General features: G+C 54.9%; 1 protein-coding gene and 1 pseudogene across 3 annotated transcripts in view; one reads left to right on the forward strand and one right to left on the reverse strand.

Moving 5' to 3' along the window:
- LOC147918221 (uncharacterized) overlaps window positions 1-8,527 on the reverse strand; it is a 27,151-nt pseudogene extending 18,624 nt beyond the window's left edge. The window contains exons 1-2 of the transcript XR_015552860.1: window positions 8,026-8,527; window positions 7,299-7,398 (exon numbers count right to left, since the gene is read on the reverse strand). The product of XR_015552860.1 is annotated as an uncharacterized LOC147918221 (transcript). The remainder of the gene's footprint in view (window positions 1-7,298; window positions 7,399-8,025) is intronic.
- On the forward strand, window positions 6,015-13,233 carry EVX1 (even-skipped homeobox 1). 2 transcript variants are annotated; one of them, XM_004418887.3, is made up of 3 exons: window positions 6,015-8,836; window positions 10,423-10,670; window positions 11,303-13,233. In XM_004418887.3, the coding sequence occupies exons 1-3, from the start codon at window positions 8,428-8,430 to the stop codon at window positions 11,840-11,842; spliced, it is 1,197 nt and encodes a 398-aa protein (XP_004418944.1). In that variant the 5' UTR covers window positions 6,015-8,427; the 3' UTR covers window positions 11,843-13,233. The 2 variants fall into 2 exon arrangements, with proteins under 2 accessions (XP_004418944.1, XP_014639988.1); XM_014784502.2 differs by having other exon boundaries at window positions 8,636-8,781.
- Window positions 13,234-22,208: the final 8,975 nt, after the last annotated feature.

Below are 22,208 nucleotides of genomic sequence, written 5' to 3' on the forward strand. Positions count from 1 at the left end.
ATGGGCATGGATGTTAGCCCAGGGTCAGTCTTCCTCAGCAAAAAGAGGAGGATTGGCAGCCGTTAGCTCAGAGCCAATCTTTCTGACACACACACAAAAAAGAAACTCTGTCAAAGGGAATCTGAGAAGAGTTGCTGCAGGCAATGTGGTTCATAAGTGGCGCTCAGAACTGTGATTCAGGAAAGAATCTCTCTAAGACTGCAGAGGCAGGCGTGTCCAAGGGGCTCCGCAATCCCTGGGCTTCGTGTACCACAGCAAATAGGGTCCATACGTGTGTTGGGGGGTATGATAGATCATACTGGTTGACCAGCGGAATCTATAAGGCACTCCCACCTATGTGACCCTCATTATGCAAGCATCAACAGGTGGGGGCAGGGGGGTTCTGCAGCCCTCAAGGGGGGGAGGGAGAGTAGCGTCTCAGGAGAGCTATTCGCTCGCCAAAGCCCCTCACCTGCGCACGATTAATTACCCGTCCCTAGAAGACGAGGCTGAGGGGCCCCAACCCGAATCCATCCCTCCTGGGGTCCAGCTCAGAGGGCGGGCGCTTAGGGTGCGGTGAGGCTCCTTGTGGAGCGAAGGTCGGCTGCCCTGGGGGGATGGGGAATTTGCTCTGCCGCCCGCCGGCAGAGTTGTGGGATCCGAGCCACCAAACATGCTGGGACGCGCCGCGACTTCCGCCTCTGGCGGTCGGCAGTGGGGGGCGCACCAAGACAGCAGTTCGGGAGCCGCGCTTTGTCACCTCGGCGGCAAGGGGCGGGAGGGGAGGAGGGGAAAAGGGCCGCGGGGACCGGACGGGGCGGTCGACCGGCTCCTAGCCCGGAAAGGGATGCTCAGAGGAAGGGCCGCACCTGGCACGCCCGTTAGGGGAGCGGAAGGGACTGAGATTCCAGGTCCGGGCCCACCCTGTGCGCGCACTCCAGTCCTGGGCCGGTGCACCCTGTCCTCTGGGCCGACATCCCTTCTGCTCTCCCTCCACTACTGCGAGCCCATGATAGCCGGTACCCCCACCCTCCGAAACTCACTGAGGCGGGCGCGTGCGCATCTTTACTCACTCCCGGCCAGCCGCGAACGCACAGTCCCTCCGCGTCGCGGCGCCCTCCGGCTCTTCCTGCTCTTAGCCACCCTCCCCGCGTGCCCGTCTCCTCTGAGACTTACGGTAACAGCGGGAGCGGGCTCCTGCGGGTCGCTCACACGCTGCCAAGGCCGCAGCTGCCTCCGCCCAACCCACCTGAGAAGGGTGGCCTCTGTCCCAATTTTTCAATCATACCCAAGGCACCGCAGTTGTCTGTCTGCGGTTTTAGGGAACACAGACCTCTGCTGTGGGGAAGCAGCGCTAATGTCAGAGAGAGAATCTGGCTTTTGGAGCGAGACGGACGACATGGGTTAAAATCTCAGCTCGGCCACTTCCCAGCTGTGTGACTCTGGGCAAGTTCATTAGCCTCTCTGAGAGTCGGTTTTCCCGCTGCACAACCGGAGAAACTGTACCCCATCGGGGCTCTGTGAAGCTCAAGAGGAGGAAGGGGACTAGTCTGGGGCAGGACTATAAAAATCAGTCCCCAGAACTCCTCACACAAAGGGAGGGAGAGGCTTAGTTCGCACAACCGGTTGGACTTCCTCACGGGGGCCAGGTCCCTACCCTCACCCAGGAGACACTCCTCGGTTCGCAGTCCGGCGCCACCGCGTCTCCTGGCCCGGCGAGGCCGAGGCGGGAGCGAGGAAAGGGCTGCGGCCTCCTCCTTGGCCCAAGGACCAGGAGAGAGACAGACGGTCAGTGAGCACACAGAGAGAGAGACAGACCCGCACCCGGGAGGGAGCATTTAGGTCAAGTGGAAGAGAGATCCCACCGGGTAACGGCTCCACTCAGAGACGGGTCCTGATCCCCCCGTTGGACTACCCTAACGGGCCACAGTAGACGGGTTCCCTCTTCCAGCACCAGGGTGAGAGTTGAGGCTGCTCCATTGGGGAGGGGGCAGGGCTGTCAGGCTCTTCTGGCCTTTGGGCAGTCCAGCCCTTGGAAAGAGTTTGTGCCCTTTAACAGACAAAATCTATTAAAAACAAAACCGAAAACCTACTCACCCCCCTGCCGGTCCCCATGCAGGAAAGGAACCCATGGTGTCTGGGACTCCATGATAATAACCAGTTCCCTGCACTCCAGATCCCCCTTATCCCAAGAGAAGTTCAGCCCAAACCAAGTCCCCCCCTTTACAGGAGAAGCCCCAGCCTGGACATCCTCTCCCCTCCAGATGCACCTCCAGGGCCTAGGTTTTGAATGGAGTCATGTGCAAAGCCTGGAGGATATGCTCAGGCCTGGATGTAGTGTGGGGAGGCCTGGCCAGACCCTCAGGTTTTGGCCCAATCAATCCTGGAAGATAGTCTGTGGGAGGAAGCTGCAGCATGAGGGAAAACACCCTGGTAAAACCACACCAGCTATCAAAGGGATCAGGCAATTGTGCCTAGGGTTTGGTGGCTCTGGGAGGGATGGAGGGATGGAGGGGGGAGGGGAATCTCAGAAACTGAAGGCTAACTTCAATGGCTCTGTGTGTGTTTCTGGGGAGAGGTTTGCCACATATGTGAAGAGGCCATGACTCCCAAGAGGTGAAAACTGGCTGGGTAACTCTGGTGAATTTTGCCTCTTTCCAGACAGGTGCTCAGGGCCTCAGTGGATTGTGATGGTCCAAGAGGGTCTGGACTTTGTCTTTTAGTGTCTTCACGATCTGCTGCTGCAGAGACATTCCTGATACTTTGGAACTCAGGCCCTGAAGACTCTTCCCACATGCTTGGGCAGAGCAGTTAGTCTCTCCAACCCCTGTCCCTAAGGGTGGCCCCTGCAGGCCCCTGTACAATCCCTACCCAGGCTCTGCTCCCTATCTTCTCCAGGACAGGTTTCCAAATGGTTTGGGGCCATTTTTTTCCTTACTCTCTTTCATGCCCAAAGTGAGTGGCCAGAGGTTAGTTGCCTGCACCCCACTCCCCTTCCCCCAACCCCTGTGAATTCATCTGGAGTGAAGAGGTAGAGAAAAGGCCTTGGCAAAAACCACAAGTGGAGTTTTTAGGAGGAAAGGCTCAGAATGCAATGCCTGGCACTTTCTAAGAGTTCCAGTTGTTATGAGTGTGAACTTGAACCTAGAGGGATGGGGGTTGATTCCTGACTCTGTCATTTATATATGAGCCTCCTCTCTGTCCTTCAGATAAATCAGCTACAAAAGAGGGGTGATTTGTAGTATCTTCCTCAGGCCTGTTGTGAGGATGGAAAGAGCTAATACAGGTGAAATGCTTAGAACAGTGACTTCTCTTATCATGTGGGATTCCCAGACTTTCAGATGGGATTTTTTTGCTCTCCTGGGAAATCATGGGTGGAGTAGGGTTAGGACAGTCCAGTTGGGTGGGCCCTGGGCCTTCTGCTTCTGAGGGCAGACAGGAACCCTCTTCTGAGAGGCCCCTGGACCCACCCAGATCCCAGAAAGGGCTGGGGGTTTGTAGAGGATTGCCTTGTGGAGAGTTAAGGCACTGTTGGGTGTTGAGGCATTCCTTCAGGCAGGGAGGGACAGGGCCTTAGAAAGAGCACTGCTCCAGGATCAGACACTGGGTCAAGCCATTTGAGTCAAGACCACTCACTGGTCACCCTATCACTGTAGGAGAAAAGACACTGTGGCTTGTTGAGGCCTTTTAAAGGAGCATTACGTAGATTTTCATTACTTTGTAATGAAAGCAAATTTCAAGACAATAATGGTAAAGGAAAAACCCACACCATCTCTGCTATGGTGGGGGAGGGGGATGTCTGGGCCTTTGGGTCCTTGAGTGTTGGGGAATTGCTAGTTGACTGGAACATGGGCCCTTCCAGTTGGTGGCTTGAGGCAGGGGCAAGCCTCTAGTGTGGGGAGATCCTCAGGGCTCCAGTCCTGTCCTAGGTCCTCCAGCTCTGGGACGGGCAGGTGGTGGGTGTAGGGATGTGGGCTGCCCAGGTGACAGTCCATGGCTCAGGGTGGGGGAAGCCGCCAGGCTCAAGGCTCGGGGCCTCCAGGAGCACGGCCGCTGGACAGGTGTAGTGGCAAGAGCAGGCACAGGGCTGGCTCCCTCTGAGGACCCGAGGAGCAGAAGGGGTCGGGTCCAGAAAGCAGTCAGTTTCCTGTCCCAGGCGCCTGGCCCTTGGCTCCAGGAGGCTCGGAGAGAAGGCGCTTGTCCAAACCAGTGTTCCAGAAGCGGCAGGTTCTGCCTGCCTGAAGGAGAACCTGTTTCCGCGGTGCCAGCAGCAGGCGTGCGCCACCACCGACTGCCTCTGCAGCGCGGGCGAGAGGGTCGGGGAAGCGGTCCAGGTGTGATCTCCCGGCCGGGGAAGACCGACCTCTGGGCTCTGAGATCCAGTGCACCCTGCCCTGGGTTCCCAGATGGGCGTCGGCAGCTACCACGGATGAGAGGAGGACCGACCGTCAGAAGTCCCCTCACCACCCCCCGACCACGATCCCGCCGCGGAGACCCAGCCTCGCGGGAACTTCGACGGCCCGGCCCTCGCCACGGTTTGGGAGATGACCGAGCGCCCAAGATCAATATCCACGACAGCGGGGCGACGCTTATTGTTTAAAAAGAAGCTCCCTTTGTTCTTAACGTTTTACCAAAATGAGAAGCAAAAACAATTTTTTCCTGATCAAAATTTTCCTGGCACAAGCAGCCAAACCATCTCCCGAATCCCCAGGCCCCCGTCCCAGGTCTCCTCGCCCCTGCCTTTCGGCCGGGTTGCGTGCTTGCCGCTGCGAGGCCCCGCATCTGGCTGGAGAAGGTACTCAGGGCCCCAGACTGTCGCACCACAGCGGGGTCTGCCGGCCTCTGAGGCATTCCCCACCCCCTGCTGCCGTCTCTGGAGCGGGGTTTTCTTGGGAAGCGAAGCGGCTCCAGTGGATCAGGGCCTCTGGTGGCCCAGGCCCGGTTTCCGATTGCATTTAACACAACCCGCGCATCTTATCTCAGCGTAGCCTCCCCGGGGTTCCCACCCACCCCCCGGACCAGCCCAGCCCAGCCTGGCGGAAGCAGAGCCGCGAGCTTTTGAAGTCCGGAGAATTTCAGTCCGAGAGGAGCCGGTTGGACCTCAACGCATCACCCCAGCGGGGGAGGGGACAGCAGGACAGCGGGGGGGGGGGGGGCCCTCCCCTCTGAGGGAGGTGAGAAGCAGTAGGGGCCCGGGCTGGACCCCACTTAGGCGCTATCAATCCCCTCTCCGCTTTTATGGGGTTGTCCAGGCCTTGGTAGCAGCGAGCTTCACTCCCTCTGCGAATAACACTTTCCTTCTCGAGCGGTGTCGGGAATAACCTTCATGATACAGTAATAACCACGCTATTAACATACCCCACCCCATAAACCAAAACAAAAACAAAAACAAAAAAAACGCCAAAAAACAGTATTCTTATCCAGTCCTCTCCTGTTTTCTTCTTCCTCTTGTTAAAAATCCGACCTCTCTTCATCTGATGTTGACGAAAGGATGCTTTTGGAAGAAGTGACATTTGGTTAAATTTTTTTTTCCTGCCCCTAAAGACTTGGGAAATTGAGGCTGTTTCGAAAGGGCGGAGGAGTCAGGAGAGGGATGGGGTGGGAGTGGGGCTGAGCGGGGGCGTCCCTGAAGCTTCAGATCTGTAGCCCAGAGGAGGCAGCCCCTCTCCCGGAGAGGCTGATCCCCGGCTTGAGCCTCCTTCCTCCCCGGGATGCAAGGGGAAGCCCCATTCGGTTGGGCCGAACCCAGGAAGGAGACCCAAGTGGCACCTCTTGATCTCTCAATCCTACTCCTCTTTCATCTCGCAGGGAAAACCCAAAGGAAAAGAGGATCAAACGCAGAGCCCTCTCCTTGAATGCAAAGCTGGGGGCGGGGCGGGGGAGCCCGGAGACCCTCTGAGGACCCGGCCCCACTGAGGTGAGCACAGAGGGGGCGGCTGTGAGAACGTGGCGGGTTCACATGGGAGGGGAGGGTGGGCAAGACCCAGGCCCAGTGCAGGAAGGGCCCAACTGAGGGTGGGCGACCGTGGCAGCTCTAACACAGACGCTGAGGGCTGGACTTTGACAGGAAGGAGAGACAAGCCAGGTGCTCCCTCAAGTTCTGGCTGCTGGCTGGGGAGGGCAGGGCACGACAGAATCCTAGGACAGCTCTGCACTGCAGCAAAAGACTCTGGGATATGATCCCCTCCACTCTTAATCGCTCCTCTCACCTTTAAAATATTCCCCAGGATTTTTGGGCTAGCAGTGCTCAGCAGATGATGGCTTTGAGTGTCTCAGGAAGTGGAGATGATTAGATGGACATTACCTCGGGATCCCCCTGCCCTCCCCTCTCCCTGAGGCTAGGTTGATGAGCATCTTCTTATGAAATAGGGGGAGAAGTCGAAACGAGGAGTGAGAAGGGAACTTGCCCCTCTCCCCGAATCCCTCGCTTTTCCCACCGCCTCCATAAGCCCAGAGATATGAAGACTGAGGCAGGGAGAGGAGGGAGATGAGTAGAGAAAAAGAAAAAGGAAAGAAAAGTAGGAGATAGAAAGAAGACAGAAAATACAATGATGGACTTTTCTCTAGAAAAGTGGAAATTGGGGCTTCTTGGGACACGGAGAAGGAGGAGGGTGCAGGGACAGCCCTTTGGGGCTGGCTACTTAGAGCTATAAGCTCTGAGGCGGGGGTGATGAAAGGAGAGTTGTAGGGGTCAGAGAGCAGAGAAATCCCTCCCCTCCTGCTCTCAGCAAACTGGGGAGAGACCCAGCCAACCTGCCTAGCCCCGACATACTTGCTCAGAGCTGGCAAGGGGTCAGTTTCCTACTAGGTTCTATTCCACCTTCCCTGGAAGAAGACCTGAGAGGGATCCTGAGGCTGCTCCCAAAGACATTGAGCACTACACCCCCCACCTCCCCAGCCGTCAGCCCTGCCATAGAGCTTCCCCTCTGTCCTCAAAGATTTATGAAATCCCCAGTCATTTGCTCTTTCAGGGCATTTTCAGTGACTTCTCTCTCTTCTACCCCCGCTGCCACCCACTTTTGGAGCAGGGGACTGAAGCCCCTGGGCAGGCCCTGTGGGAGAATGCTCAGAGTCAAACCTCTGCTAACCCCAGTGCCTCGTGCTCAGGCACTCTCAACCCCTGCCCCAGATCTCCGGGTGAGAAGAGCGCCTTCTCCCCGCTCAGTGCCTCCGGCGCTGCTGCTGTTGGGGCCGCTTTTGTTTGCACCTCTTCACTCACATAACCTGTTTCTGGGGGAATTCGTTGACTCTCAACGAATACCTTAAAATACGGGCAACAAAAGAAAAAAGGGCACACTTAGAACCTCTCCCCACCCTACATACCTGAAGTGCAAGCGAGGCCGGAGCAAATGGGAAAGCGATTTCTTCCACGAATAGCCACCTGGACGTCACACTGGGCTGCGCAAAGCTTAAGGCCACCTAGATGGGGAGGGGCAAATAAAAAAAATCAGTGAACATTTTGAGTCAGCAGCCAAGGCGGGTCTTCAAAGAAAAAATATTAAGGCGTTTATCTTTTGGCCCTTAGGGAAGAAAAATAGCAAGGTTTTCTTTTGGTTCCCAGGAGGAAGGAGACAGCTGGGGGTAGGGAGTGGGAGGAGGAAGAGAGAGGAAAGGATACCCCAGGCTCAAGCTCTGCAGACAACTTGGGGGGGAGGGAGCATGTTTTTCGGTAGCTTGTAAAAAGACTTCGGAATCGGTGCGAGGTTAGCTCGCCAGGGACAGGCAGTTGTAATAACGGCAAGAGAAGCGAGGCTTGCGAGTCGGCCTTCACACTTCTAAAATGCAGTTATGGATTCTCTCATCAGTGTTAGATCAAGGCACCAAGTTAAGAAAACAAAAGCCAAAACAACAATCAAAAAAAAAAAAAATCAAAAGCGTACTCAATTACCAAGCCCCGCAGCCCCTGCGGAACTCGCCTTGCGCGTTAAGCTCTCTTTTCTTTCTGCGAAATTCCATTTGCATCCCCTCTGCCTGGGTGTCTCCCTCTCTCAGTGTGTGTGTCTCTCTGTTTTCACACTCTCCTCCCCATTCGAGCGAGGCCCACACCTGGCGCATCACTGCCGAGCCATTAGCTGCGGGTCTCCTTTCATCTTCGCTGTGGCAGACGTTTCTATTTATCCACTTGCGCTCGCCGAGTGGCGTCACCAGCGGTACTGTAATGACGATTGCAGCAGGAGGATGACAGCTTAGAAAGAAGAGGGCAATGGGGCTTCCTCCCAGAGGCGGTGCGGCACAGAGGAGCGCTCGCATCACAAGGTGACCCCGGCTCCCCACCGCCACCACCGCCGTCACCGTCGACATCGCGCTCCGGCCGCTTCGCGCCCGCCCAGTCGCCTGGCCTCTCTTTCTCCCTCCCGCAGCCAAGATCTGTCGGACTGCTGGGGACCCAAGAAGCCGGTGGCTAGGAGCTCATTTGGGGCTTCCCCCTCACCCCCGGAGAGCCCCGGGATGGAGAGCCGAAAGGACATGGTTATGTTTCTGGATGGGGGTCAGCTTGGTACTCTGGTTGGCAAGAGGGTCTCCAATTTGTCCGAAGCCGAGCCGCTCGAGAAGATGGTCCCCCGTGGTTGCTTGAGCCCGCGGGCAGGTCCTCTGGCCGCCCGGGAGCGCGGCGGGGGAGGCCCGGAGGAGGAGCCGGTCGACGGACTAGCAGGCAGCGCTGCGGGGCCGGGTGCCGAGCCGCGGGCAGCTGGGGCCGCCGTGCTCGGCCCCGGACCTCCGGCCCCCTCCTCCGACAGCCTTTCGGGCCAGGGGCAACCCAGCAGCTCGGACACTGAATCGGATTTCTATGAAGAAATCGAGGTGAGCTGCACCCCGGACTGCGCCACGGGGAACGCCGAGTACCAGCACAGCAAAGGTAGCCACCGCACCCCTTCTCTCCCCAGGCCTCCCACCGTGCCCACCTTTCACTTCAGCTCTGGAGGGGAGGAAGACACTGCTTTCCACCAGGGCAGGGTGGCTGGGGGGACCCACATGAGCAACTGTCCCCTGCTATCTGTGCCCTGGCGGGGGTCTCCTTCTGTGCTCTGGCATTGGCGGGACTGAGGGTGACAGCTGTGCTTTGGGGGGAGGAGGGAGACGCAAGCTCTGGGCTTGAGGTGGATTCAGAGTGCACCCCAACCCTCCAGAGTTTTGTGGTACTGATTTAACTACTCCAGGAAGACACCTTCCCCCGGCGTGGGCGAGATCAAACGCAGTTTGTGGTGGCGGGGTGCAAGGCGCTTCCAGGCGCGGAAGCCGGGAGTCCATAAAGGACCGTAAAATCTCGGCAGACTCGGGCCGCTGGGGTGCTGCGGCCCTCCGACCAGTTTGCACGTCGGTCAGAGGTCCAAATTACCTTGTCACTTCCTGGGCTCGGTGGCGCCAGGTCGGAAATGGTCCCAATGATCTAATTGCCTTTGGTCTCCGGTTGCATTTGAAAAGGCAGAGCCCTGCCCTCCCCCCTTCCCCTTTCCTTCCCAGTCCTGCTTCTCCACCCAAAGGAAAAGGAGCTGCAGGGGGCCGAGCCCCACCCTTCCCTGGGTTAGGCTCCAAGGTGGGGGTGGTGGTGTCACACTGCTTTAACTGGAGAACCCCTCCCTGACCAGGGGCTAGTATGGAGGGGGGGTAGTGAATGGCTAGGAAGGGAGTCTCCCTGAAAGGGGTGGAAGTCTAGAAGGGAGACCCCACCAGCAGACACTCCTTCACACAGCTGTGGGAGTGGGTTCCATGAGCCTGGTATGGAAGAAAAGCCACCTCCTGGCCTTGACAGCCAACACTGTGTTGAGCACCCACATCCACCCATTACCATCTTATCCACTCAACCCAGACTCCCTAACAGTAGCATGCCCTCAGAATAATCCATACTCCACTCAAATATAATAAGGTAATAGGATTCTCATACATACACTCCTGTGCCATTCCTGCAACACATGCAACCTAGTATACATTCCCACACCTGCCCTGGCAGCCTGGCACACACAAAAGCATGGAAACTCAGTTCACGCCCAGAATCCTACAATGCACTAAGACCCAGAGTTCACAACACTCCAGCACGGAGGAGCATCCCAACTCACTTGCCTGTCAGATATGCACATCCTTGTCTGCTCCTGCCCACGGTGGACAAAAAGCTCAGAGGGCTGCATCTCGCCTGTGATCCAGGGCAGGTGGCTAGAGTGGCGGAGGCTTCTGTCCCCAGCAGGCCTTAGACAGAGTCCTGCCAAGCAGCAGCCTGGACAGGCCTCATGGCTGCTATGTGCTTACCGGATTGGTGAGCCCCCATCCTTCCTTCCTGGGTTCTGGAAGTCCGGGTGCCCCAGCAAAGGCAAAGACTGAGGTTACTGAGAGGGGGGTGTCCCGTTCTACCCCTCCTGCACACACACCCTGGGTCTACAGCCCCACATCAGCAGCGTTTGTGTCTGTTGTGTGTTCTGTGTGTGCGTGTGCTCTGGGTTCCCTGCTCAGGGCCCAGCTCCGAGGCACTGGCCAGCAGTCCCAACGGTGGCAGCGAGGCCCCCAAGAGCAACAGTGGCGGCAGCTCGCAGGGCACCTTGGCCTGCAGCGCCAGTGACCAGATGCGACGTTACCGTACCGCCTTCACCCGGGAGCAGATTGCACGGCTGGAGAAGGAATTCTACAGGGAGAACTACGTATCCAGGCCTCGGAGATGCGAGCTGGCGGCTGCCCTAAACCTGCCAGAAACCACCATCAAGGTATGAGCTCTGGCTGGGAGAGGGGGTGCACCCACTCAGCAGGAAGTAAATACCAAGTGCCCATTCCCTGAATTGTGAGCCAGGAATGGGGCCTGGGGTCTCCCTGCCCACTGGCAGCTAGGCTGAGGATGTCCAGGCACCAGGTGCTTGCAGATTTACCCTCCCCACTGTCCCTAGGTGGGCACTGCTGCCATGCGGTTGACTCTGTTCCTTTCCTAGCCAAACAAACAGCAGCGATGGGGTGCTTGTGCAGGTGACAAGGAAGTGATCCCCCCAGAGCAGCTGGAAGGGGATGTGTTTCTGGGGAAAACTGCCTGCTGCCTCAGACGGGTGGAGTCCCTAGTCCCTCCACTACTTGCACACTCACACCGGGTTCTGGCACACCAGGGGGTCCTGGCCACCTGGGCAGAGGGGAGGAAGGACAGAGACTGGTGTCACTCCCTGAACCTCTCATGGGGGGATATTAGCTCCAGGAGGTGGTGGTGGGAACTGCCCCCACCCAGAGGGTCTCTGCCTTGGCTCTTCCCTGCGCTGGGGGCATCGGGCATCATCTTCTGCAGTGGGGCAGGACTCTGGGCTCTGCTCACTGGGCCGAGTGCAGCCTCCAAACCCGCTGCTCTTCTCCCCGCCAGGTGTGGTTCCAGAACCGGCGCATGAAGGACAAGCGGCAGCGGCTGGCCATGACGTGGCCGCACCCGGCAGACCCCGCCTTCTACACGTACATGATGAGCCACGCGGCGGCCGCGGGCGGCCTGCCCTACCCCTTCCCGTCGCACCTGCCCCTGCCCTACTACTCGCCCGTGAGCCTGGGCGCCGCGTCCGCCGCGTCGGCCGCCGCCTCGCCCTTCAGCGGCCCGCTGCGCCCGCTCGACACCTTCCGCGTGCTCTCGCAGCCCTACCCGCGGCCCGAACTGCTGTGCGCCTTCCGCCACCCGCCGCTCTACCCGGGCCCGGCGCACGGACTGGGCGCCTCGGCCGGCGGCCCCTGCTCCTGCCTCGCCTGCCACGGCGGCCCGGCCAACGGGCTGGCGCCCCGCGCCGCCGCCGCCTCGGACTTCACCTGTGCCTCCACCTCCCGCTCGGACTCCTTCCTCAACTTCGCGCCCTCCGTGCTCAGCAAGGCCTCCTCTGTCGCGCTGGACCAGAGGGAGGAGGTGCCCCTCACCAGATAAGGGGCCGCCCGCGGGCTGCCGGCTCCAGGACGCCCGTGGGGGCCCCCCCGGGGACTCAGCCAGCGCCCCTCCCCGCCCCCAGGGCACCGAGGGGAAAGAAGAGGGTCGCAAAGAACCAACGGGACTCGGCCTCGAGGATCGGGACGCCCGGGAAGCGGCGTGGCTGGCGCGTTTGGGGAGCAGGAGTGGAGATGGGGAGGCAGAAGCTGAGAGACCTTTCTCTGGGGCGGGCCCTCTTTGCCGTTCTTCACCGGACCCGCAGCCCCTGAACAGGGTTGCCGCCGTGGCTCCAAAGCTGAACAAACTTAGCAGCAACAGCAACCAATACTCAGCCCCTCAGCACCTGCCCCCCGCCCCCCCACCTCCCGCCCCTTCCTCACCCGGGACCCCTCCCCTCTGTCCAAGCCCAAGCGTGGAAGGGGAAACTGCTATGTCTTTGAACAAAGTGCTGTGTATGCAGAGCAGGTAGAGATTAATCTTTGCCAGCTTTTCCAAGGCATGGCGAGGGGCTTGCGGATGGCAACGCACCAGCCATCTACGGGAGAGAGTTAGATGATTTACTACCAAGGAGAATCCTGCCCCTAACGTGGGGGCTCTCTTGCCTTCCTGGAGCCTCAGTTACACAATATCTTCTGGCTCTGGCATCTACCAGCACCTGATCTCTTCCCTCTCTCCTAGCTTCTTGATATCTCTCAAGTAGCAACTCCACCACCCCCACCCCCACCCCCACTTTTTGTTTAACGTTGGCAGGGAGATTACAGATGCCCCAGGGCCCCTGGGCAGCTCCTACCAAGCCTCTTCTCTCTGGGCCCAACACACACCCTGATTAGCAAGTGGTGCGTGTGAGGAGGGTTTTTGAATGTTGAATGTATAATAATGATCACCATGCGGCTGGCCACTGAGCCCAGAGCTGAGCTGTTAACAAGGCGCCCAGGGAAGAGCTTAGGGAGGAGGGACCTAATCTCCCTCCCTCAGTATCTGGCAGCAAATTAGAGGCTATTTCCAGCCTTTGCTTGTTCGCCTTCCCTTCACCAGGAGCCTTCTGGCTCTTCCTTTTGCATTTGGCATTTTACATCCTTCTTCCTCTTTTTTCCCCCCAAGCTGCCACTGGGGTGTGACTCTCAGCTACTAGCAGGAGCCTTCCACCTCTTCTGGGGGACTTGTCTCTCCCCTTCACCAGCCACTCCCAAACTCTCACTCCTGCACTTGTTCTTCCAGCCAGTTTTTGGGGGATAAGAGAACTTGTACCCCCCAAGGCCAGCCTCACCCTGACTGGGAGGGAGAGGTTCTTCCTGTAGGGAATGCATTTGGTTTGGTTTTCCTTTGAAGCCCAAAGAATTTGCTGTTACAATTTGTTAACCGAATTGCAATAAAGCTGGACATGATTCTCACTTTAGCATTTAAAATTTTTTTGGCAGCAGGCAGTATGTTGACTCTTTTTGAATTGCTAGTTCAGTCACTATAGATTTGGACAGGAAAAGAACCCGAAGATGCACCCACAGACAGCCTCCCAAGCCTCTGGTGGGCATTGGCAGGCTCCAAATGGATATTGCACAGAAGTGGAGAAGGCAGGCTCTGAGCTGCCCTGGGGTGCGTGTTTCCTTAATTCTGTGCATGCTGGGAGCCTTCCATGGCTAAATTGGCCCAGCAGAGCACTGACCCCACCTGAGGGCTCACCCCTTCGATAGTTCCTTCTCCAATTGCTCCAACCCTTTGAGGAAAGGGGACCCCGGACTATAGTCTCTGTGGATCTTACCTCCACCCCAACTCAAGGTGGAGAGAATGGGGCACTGGGGAGGGAGCTTGAGCACTGCAGAGCTGAGTTTGCTGGTCAAGCTGGGTCTACGTCTTAGGGTGTGGGGAGAGGAGGGAGAAGGACTCCTGGGGTGGGATGAGAGGGTCCGAATCATCCTCAAACTGGAAGTCATCTCCAAGGATGGAATTCTGGGCTGGTCAGGGCAAGGGGACAGATAGTGCTCAGAGCCACCTCACCTCCATCTTCTGTCCCCATAGGAGAGCCACTGTGGCTGCCTCTGAAGTCCTGCTCAAGCGGGGGAGAGATGGGTGCCCTCAGCAGGCTGGGAACTCAGGATTGCATGGACTCCAAGGGTCTTCTGCTGGTGTATCCTGGGCAGGTGGGGGCTCCTCAATTGGCCTCCATCCCTCCTTGGGTTCCAGAGCAAACCTTCCTGCACACCGTGGCCCCTGCCCTCCCAAGCAAAGCCTTGTGCTGAGGTTTCCAGCATCCTCCCTGCTACTCTCCCTACCCCCAGGCCGGCACAGCTCCCAATGCAGCCTTCATTGCAGCCGAAGCTCCCAGTGCCAAACCCCGGCAAATTTCGCCATTGCTTCGCATCGGGCCAAGATTGCTTGCGACAGGTAAATGGGCTGCGGGCTGCTGTAATGCCAGCGTATTTTCAGTTAATAGGGAGGGAAAATGAGGTGTCTGCAGCGATATTGGAAAGTACAAGATCGATGATCCGGCCTCGTGTCCAATCAGCAGCCTTTAATTGACTGTATTTTCTGGGTAATTGAGCCTCTCTTCCTCCAAATTGAAGTGGAAGATATAACAATACATCTTGCCAGGAGGAATTACTCATTACTTCATAATGAAATTTCCCTTTTGCCAAGGTTTGCGGTTTGGTGCTAGGCACCATTTCTCACACTCCCTCCTCCACTCCCGCACCTAAAAACAGGATTTGCCCACCTGGCAATGCATCTGATCTGATACTTCCATTTTGGGGGTGGGGAGGGTGGGAGATGATCATGAAGTGGGCGCTGCCCCTCCACAGCGTCAATCTCTTCATCTGTAAAATAAGAAGCCTAGACCAAGCAACAGGGCTGACATGGTACTACTGTTTTCGTTTTTCAACTTTCTCAGCACCCCTCCTTAGCTTTGCCCCATCTCGCTCCCATTTTGCAGGTGGGAAAATGGAGGCTCTGGGTCTCATACAGCTGTTAGCGGCCCTTGCAGCTATGAGCTCCAGGCTCAGGCTTCCTCTCCCTTGCCCTGGGCCTCTTTGGGGCTTAGAGTGTATGGTCCTCTCTCGCGAAGTCTGACACCTCACTCCTGCCGCGAACTTCCCCTGGGCTCCTCAACCTAGTCGAGGAGCCTTGAGCACAAGCCAGCGCTCAGCGGCGGTCCGCCCTGCCTGGCCAGGCCAGCCGTCCCGCAGCCTGAGTGTGTGCTCAGCGCGGGCCGTCGCCTGCTTGTTAGCGAGTGATTGATTGCCTTATTAAAGCGTGTTCTTGTAAGTGTGACCAAACTGATTGCATTGCATATGTTTGGGATAATGCTCATTTTAAACAACAGGAGAAAGAGGATGAGCTCGGCAGAGCCTCCGAAGATGAAATGATTCCGGCCAGCAGCTCCCTAACTCCGGCATTAAATCGCCCAGTTACATAGCAAATCATTTGGTTCCTCCACCCTTGTCCCTATTTTTTTTTTTCTGGCAACAGTTTAATTGCATCCCCCAATGTGTCCTGCCCCACGAATGGTTTCTCTAGTTGACTATATCTGTTTTGCCTTTCCAGCCGGGAACCCTGCGCCAGCTCACCCCAGCGATTGAGTCCAGCTGCCCCCATCCCAGGCAGAGGGAGAAGTGATTCAGAATACACCCTCTCACTCTAGGCCTCCCAGGGGGACATGGACCTAGCCGGCCACTGCCAACAGGAGCTTAGGTCTCCCGCAGCAAGTCGTGTGTCTCCCCGCCCCACCCTCAGCCCTTACGTAAAAGTTTAAAAGGTTCTTTTGTTCCCCAGTCTTCTCTCGCTCAGTTGCTTCCATTATCCCCCAATCGAAGAAACAAACACCCGCCGCCATATGTCGGCCGAAGGGCGTGGGTGTCACGGCGGACAGTTGTTGAGGATGGCCAGACTGGATGGCATTCTCAAAGTGGAAAGAGCTTATTTTCCTTCTTAGCAACCACTCCATGCACCGTCACACCGGAGTCAGTGAGTGGGAGGTGGGAAAGGAGGTTGGGGTAAAAAATTGGGATTTCTTCTAATTACTCCACCCGCCACCAATCGTTGTGGCCAGGTTCCCTTTCTGTGCCTCTTCTCTAACAAAGAAATCCTCAGCCGGCCTCCACCCACTCCAGGCCACTTGCGCGGGAGCCAAACTGCTGGCAGATTGAACTTCCTAAGGGACACCTTTAGGATACGCCGGAATTCTGATTTGTTCAAGATGATTACGGTCATCAGGACAAGTCAGAAACGATGCCACTCTTCGGGTTGTCATTTGTAAGTGCAATCGCACAGATTCGTTTGCAAGACCCAGCTAAAGCACGTCTGGATAAGTGACTTGATCCAAAAGGCAAACATCTTCCATCATGCAGCTCTTCCCGGGCTCTGCAGGGGCAGGCACATCAGACTGTATTAGGGCGAAACTAAAGCCCAACTCACCATTTGTGCTAGCTTGCAGGACTCTGAAATGTTGACCCTGATGGGGGGAGGGCCGGGGTGGAGGGGAACACGCCAACCACAAAACGCATGCTACCTCCTGCAAACAGAAACAAAGTCATTTCCAAAATCGCCTTCTCAGCAAATAAGTATGTGATATTCTGAGCAGGAGCAGGAGAGAGAGAAAGATTGCCACTTAAAAATAACACGAAAGCATTAAGTAATTATTTAAAACAAGGCTGTTTAGAAAAATATTTGTATTTATTGCAGCTGCTCAATTGGCCTCGTTAAAGTCGGCAAGCATTTAAATTGTGTTACAATCTCATTTAAATCTCGCTCGGTTCCAGCAGGCTGAAGAGCTTGAATAGACCAATCACTTCATAATGATGATGAATGAGAAATTAATTCAGATACAAGCAAGACAATTTGGGCCTTCATCTGTTTAAATAGCCTTCCAATATTATTCGCGATCGCGGGTCACAGATTGAATCAATTGTCCAATCTTGTGAAAGTCATATCCTTGCATCTTCATCGAGATTATTTATAGCGCAATGAGGGCTGCTGAAAGGTATACGCTGTTAACAGGGACAATTACTTAAAGGGAAGCGTTTATAAAATGGAAAACAAATGCCGGGGTTAGTAACAAATGGGATCAAAAGCTGCCATTCCAATCTGGCTCCTCGAGGGAAGGGAGTGGGCTCGGCCCCCGCAGGATGAGGGGCGCTCCGGGCTGGGCCTCTGGCCTCCCCACCGCCCAGGTGAGGCCAGGTCTTCCGGGCGCGCCGGCCTGCGCCCTGGCTGAGGTGGCGACGCGGGGCCACCTTCGCCCTCGGCCGCTTTCAGGTGGGCGGGAAACCGCAGCAAGGTCCTCCGAGCCCCCAGCCAGGGGTGAGGTTCCCGCCTCCGCGGCCCAGACGGCGGCCCGGTGTGGCCCGGGACCGGTATCCCGAGGAGCCCCGCGGACGCGGACCCCAGGGCGTTCTACTTTGTGCTGGGGGCTCGGCCTCGTCGGGATCAGACCGGGTCCGACGCGCACCCCTCTTGGTGGCAGAGGTCGGGAGGCCTTGCCGCGCGCACAGGGCAGGGGCGGGGGTAACTGGCGGCTTCTGGACTCCGGAGGCTTAGCCTTCTCTTAAACTGGGCCTCCTTCTAAGCCGACGGCGGGGAAAGGCTCCCATTGCTGCAGGGCCCCTCACCCTTGCAGTTCCGGGACGGGAAGCGCGCCCGGGGTCGCTTAACGTCCTTCCGAGCCTGGGCCCGTTCTCCGGCGGGCTTTCTGGATGCCCTCTGGTCTGTGAGCAGCGTCCAGTTCTCCAAAGAAGAGCCCTCTCCTTCCTCCATCGAAGTGCCCCTCCCCGTATCCTGAAATACCCCCTCCCGGGGAGGCCAGTTCCCCTTCGTCGTTCCCCTCCGGCGTCCGGGCACCTCGCTAGGGCCAATGCAGCCCAGGCGGCCATCACGAATTTGAGGTGACATGTGGCTCCCTGAGGTGTCTACTTGCCCTCCCTCAGCCGGGTTAGGCAAAGAACCCGAACAATGTGCGCGGGGAGGTGGGTTTGTTTTCCCCGAATCGGTACAGGCGCGCTTAGGCACAACTGTGCCGCGTCTACACCTGCTCTGTTTGTGCGCGGGGGAGAGGGAGGCTTTCTAGGCGGCGCTCTTTGGGGATGTAAGTGAAGTGGGCTCGGAACGGAGAAGCGGGGAAGATCGTTTGATGTGCCGAGCCTGGAGCAAGACGGGAGAGCGAGAGGCTCCCAGGGAACACAGAGTGGAGTCCACGCGGTACAGCACACGAGCCACTCCCGTTCGCGTCGAGGTGTATTTTTTTTCCTTCCTCTGTATTTCTGTGTTTTTGAAACAAAAGCCCAACTAATGGATTCCTGGCACTCTGAGGACCCACTCCCGGGAGCGACTTTGATGTATTGCTGTCCAATTAGTGCCTTTAATTGGTGTCCTCCGGGACAGGCCGGCCGGGAGCTGGGACACAGCCTCCTCTCGCCTCTCCTGCACACTGGAAAGGTAAAATTTATAACGCACTGTGGCAATCCCTTGGGAGAGAGAGCGAGGGACGGAGGCAGGGAAGGAAGGGAGAGATACAGCTCCGTTTTGCCGAGCCCGGACCCTCCAACTGCGGGGGTCGTGGACAAGGGTCCAGATCACCCAGTTTCTACTCAGTTTCCTGACTCCCTCTCCGGCCTGGCAGGAGGGCGCGGGCGGCGGAGTCGCTGAAGATTATGAATTTGCTCGCGGAAAGGCCAAGGGAGCGCGTATTGTCTGTAGAAGGCCACCGCATGTGGTCTCTCATTTCGTTAATAATGGCTGTTTGTTAACAAGGATGCGGAGGTTAAATAATCCGGGTGGAAGATTAAACACGCCTCATCAAGGCGCTGGGAGCCGAGTCTCTCAGAGACCTGCGCCGAAGCCGCCTGGCTCCCTGGAGCCTGGAGGAAGGTGGGAATAAACAGCCTGCCAGGAGCCCTGGGGTAGAGGAGGAGGGAAGGTCTAGGCCGCCTTTACAGAGTGTTCTTGGAACAAGTCAGCACAAGCTCAACCCCTTGACTTGTGTTGAACCGAAAATCCATATAGGAGCCAGCCTATGAATGTGAGTGTCAAACCCTGCCAGTAGTCTGCTGGAGATCAGAAACGGAGGCCTGAGTCTGAATCCAGGGTCCACCTTTGAGGAGGGGTGGCTACCTGCTGCCTCCCAGGCCTTACAATGTCATACCTCTGGGCAGTAAGGGGCATTTGTACCCACACGTGAATAACACTGGATTGGAAGACAAGATGAGGCTTCTAGCTTGGAGTCTGCCTCTAAATAGCTGTGTAATCTATATTGCATTATTTTCTTAGCTTCATTTTCCTGCTGTGTAAGGTAGACAGGAGATAGAGCTTGATATAGATGATGTGTAATATTTCTTTTTCCTTTCTCCAGCTCTCACCGGAGTTGGGGAACTGAGCACCTCGTTAGATATTCTGTCTCCATCCAGCCTTGGAGGGTTCAGTCAAGGAGGAGTTTATTCAGCAAATATTTGAGGGCCTGCTATGTGCCAGTTACTGTGCAGTGTGTATTTTTTAACAGTGAGAGCAGAATATCAATTTGCATAACGCTGTGTGTGTCATTTCCAAATATAGTATTTTGTAAAGGAAGGCAAGGGAGAAAGAACTTGAGGGAGAGAGTAGAATAGAATGTGTGCGAATGTGTAGGATAAACTGTAGAGTGAAGGGAAAAGGAATCAGTACAAGAAGTATAGAAGTTGTTGACGTGGCAAGGAAATCAGTGAGGAGAAATACTGCAGAAGTAGTTCCTTGACAGAGAGTTCATTCAAGGGAGCAGAGAGCAGGTCCTCTCCTGGGGTCCTGGTGATTTCACAGTGAACAAAATGTGAAGATCCCTGAATTTGACTGGGAGGCCCATGACTTATGCATCTAACATTGCCAATTTTCTGTTTGTCTGTTGTTTCAGTAGTTAGAGTTCCGCTCTTTAGCTAATTCCCAAATCACTTCACTCTCGGAATCCACCACACAGGGGACTCAGTTGCTAGGCTGGGACTCTTCTGACTGATGGGCATCCGGGTTCAAGGAAAACAGTGGGCGAGTAATCTGTTGAGGTTTTTCTTCAGAGCAGCAGTAATCATGGCTCATACATTTCTCTGCCTTCACTTGGAAAGTCCAGAGACCAGACTTGTGGTGCTGGGTAGTAAGGTTGAATAGCTAACATTTGTTGAGTACTTGTCACATGCCATTCACTGTGCTTTCCATGTCTTGTTTCATTTAATTCCCACAACAACCCCTTGAGGTGGGTACTATTATAATTATAATTTTACAGATGAGGAAATTGAAGTACAGAGAGTTAATGACTTGCCTGTGTCACACGGCTAGATGGTCAGCCTGATTCCAGAACTCACACTTAGAATCACTTCACTAACATGGCCTCTGTGGTGTAGTTTGGTGGATAAGGGCAGACTGAGAGTGTATTTCTCCAGGAGGTGCTAATATCAGAAGTGGGTTTTAGAGAAGAGCAGCTAGAGTAGGAGTAAGAATGTACTTGTGTCTGTTTTTAAAGACCACAACTCCACTCTGCCTTCCAAAAATACAATCTCCAGTTTCACTGGTTGACATTCAATGATCAGGCTAGTCCAATGGATGAATCAATAAACATTTATTGAGCACCTACTATATGACCAATGAAACACTTAGGTTTACACAATACTTTCTTTCTCCTCCAACTTGGTGCTGATGTGGCTTTATTTTTGTAACCTATTGCAATTAATTTGTGGTTCGCTTTAGAAGAACTCACTAGTGACGAGAACTGTGGTTAGGGTGATTTTATGGTAGGAAGTACACTTGCTTTGGCAGGGAACCTGCAAAAAGAGAGCTCATCTATTATCTGACTTAGAGCTTGTACATCTTTAGTATCAGAAGCTTTACATTGTACGAAATATAAAATGTAAACATTTGACATCTATTTACTAAGATGTAAATAATTCAAGCACCTTAAAAGCACAGATTCTGGAACCAGAGTTCCTGTGTTTGAATCCCCACTCTGACACTTACAAGCTGTGTATCACCGAAAGTTTCTTAATCCCTCTGAGACATAGTTTCTCCATCTGTAAAATGGAGATGATAACAATAGGACTGTAGTAGTTATCTATTGCTGTTACCCCAGAACTTAGCAGCGTAAATCAATAAACATCATCTCAATTTCTGTGGGTTGGGAGTCTTTTCACAGCTTCTCTGAGTGTCTCTGGGTCAGGGTCAGTTCACTGGTGCTGTGGTGTCATCTATAGTCTCAACTGGGGGAGGATCTGCTTTCAAGTTCACTCATGTAGTTGTTGGCAGGATTCAGTTCCTTGCTGGTGGGTTGTTTGTCTTCACTGGCTGTTGGCTGGGGGCTTATTTCAGTTCCTTGCCATGTGGACCTCTCCATAGGGTAGCTCACAACATGGCAGCTGGCTTTCCTCAGAGTGAATAAACAGACAGCGTATGTGTGCACATGAGAGAGAGAGAGAGCCCAGGACAGAAGCCACAGTCTTTTTGTTACCTAATCTTGGAAGTGACATTCCATCACTTTTGCCATATTATATTCATTAGAAGTGAGTCACTAGATCCAGATCCAGCATACACTCAAAGGGAGGGGATTACACAAGGCATCAAAACCAGGAGGCTGGGATCATTGGGGGCTATCTTAGAGCCTGCCTTCCACAGACCCTCTCTTATAGGGTTGTTGTGAGGATTATAGGACTTTATATATATAAAAAGCTTAGGATGGCACCTGTTTGCTCTGATCACATAGTCATCCTTCTGATCCAACTGAGCACTCATTTCTTCATCTACACTCTCCTATTTCAGTTTCTTTTTTCTTGCAAAACTGTGTAAAAGACTGTAGGAAGGGCAGGACAAAGTCACTGCTACAAGGAAAAGGGGAAGAGGAAGTAGAATGGGAGGAGAATAGAATGGAAGATTTGGAAAAACTCCAGGGGAGGGTGCCTAGAGATAAGAGGTAAAGTAGGAGATTCTTGTTAACCAGCTTGTTCCATATTTTTCAAAGCTATTCCTCCCTGCATCAAGCAAATTCTACTTGCACTCTTCTATTAGTAATCATACTCACTGGTATTTGTATAGAGGGCTTACACTTTTCAATTAAGCATTTCCATATACATTATCATACTTAATTCTTACCATAGAATTAAGTGAGACAAAAATTATTATCACCATTTTCGAGATGAGGGAAAAAGTCCAGTGAAACGGTTAATTTTATGTGTCAGCTTGACTGGGCCACAGAGTGCCCAGATATTTGGTTAAACATAAATCTGGTGTATCTGTGAGGATGTTTCTGGATGAGATTAACTTTTGAATTGATAAACTGAGCAATGCAAATTGCCCTCCCCTGTGTGGGTAAGCCTCATCCAATCCGTTGAAGGCCTGAATAGAATAAAAGGCTGAAAAGAAAGAATTCTCTCCCTCT

This window comes from Ceratotherium simum, chromosome 1, assembly GCF_057802395.1.
Source record: "Ceratotherium simum simum isolate JZ-2026a chromosome 1, ASM5780239v1, whole genome shotgun sequence".
NCBI lineage: Eukaryota > Metazoa > Chordata > Mammalia > Perissodactyla > Rhinocerotidae > Ceratotherium > Ceratotherium simum.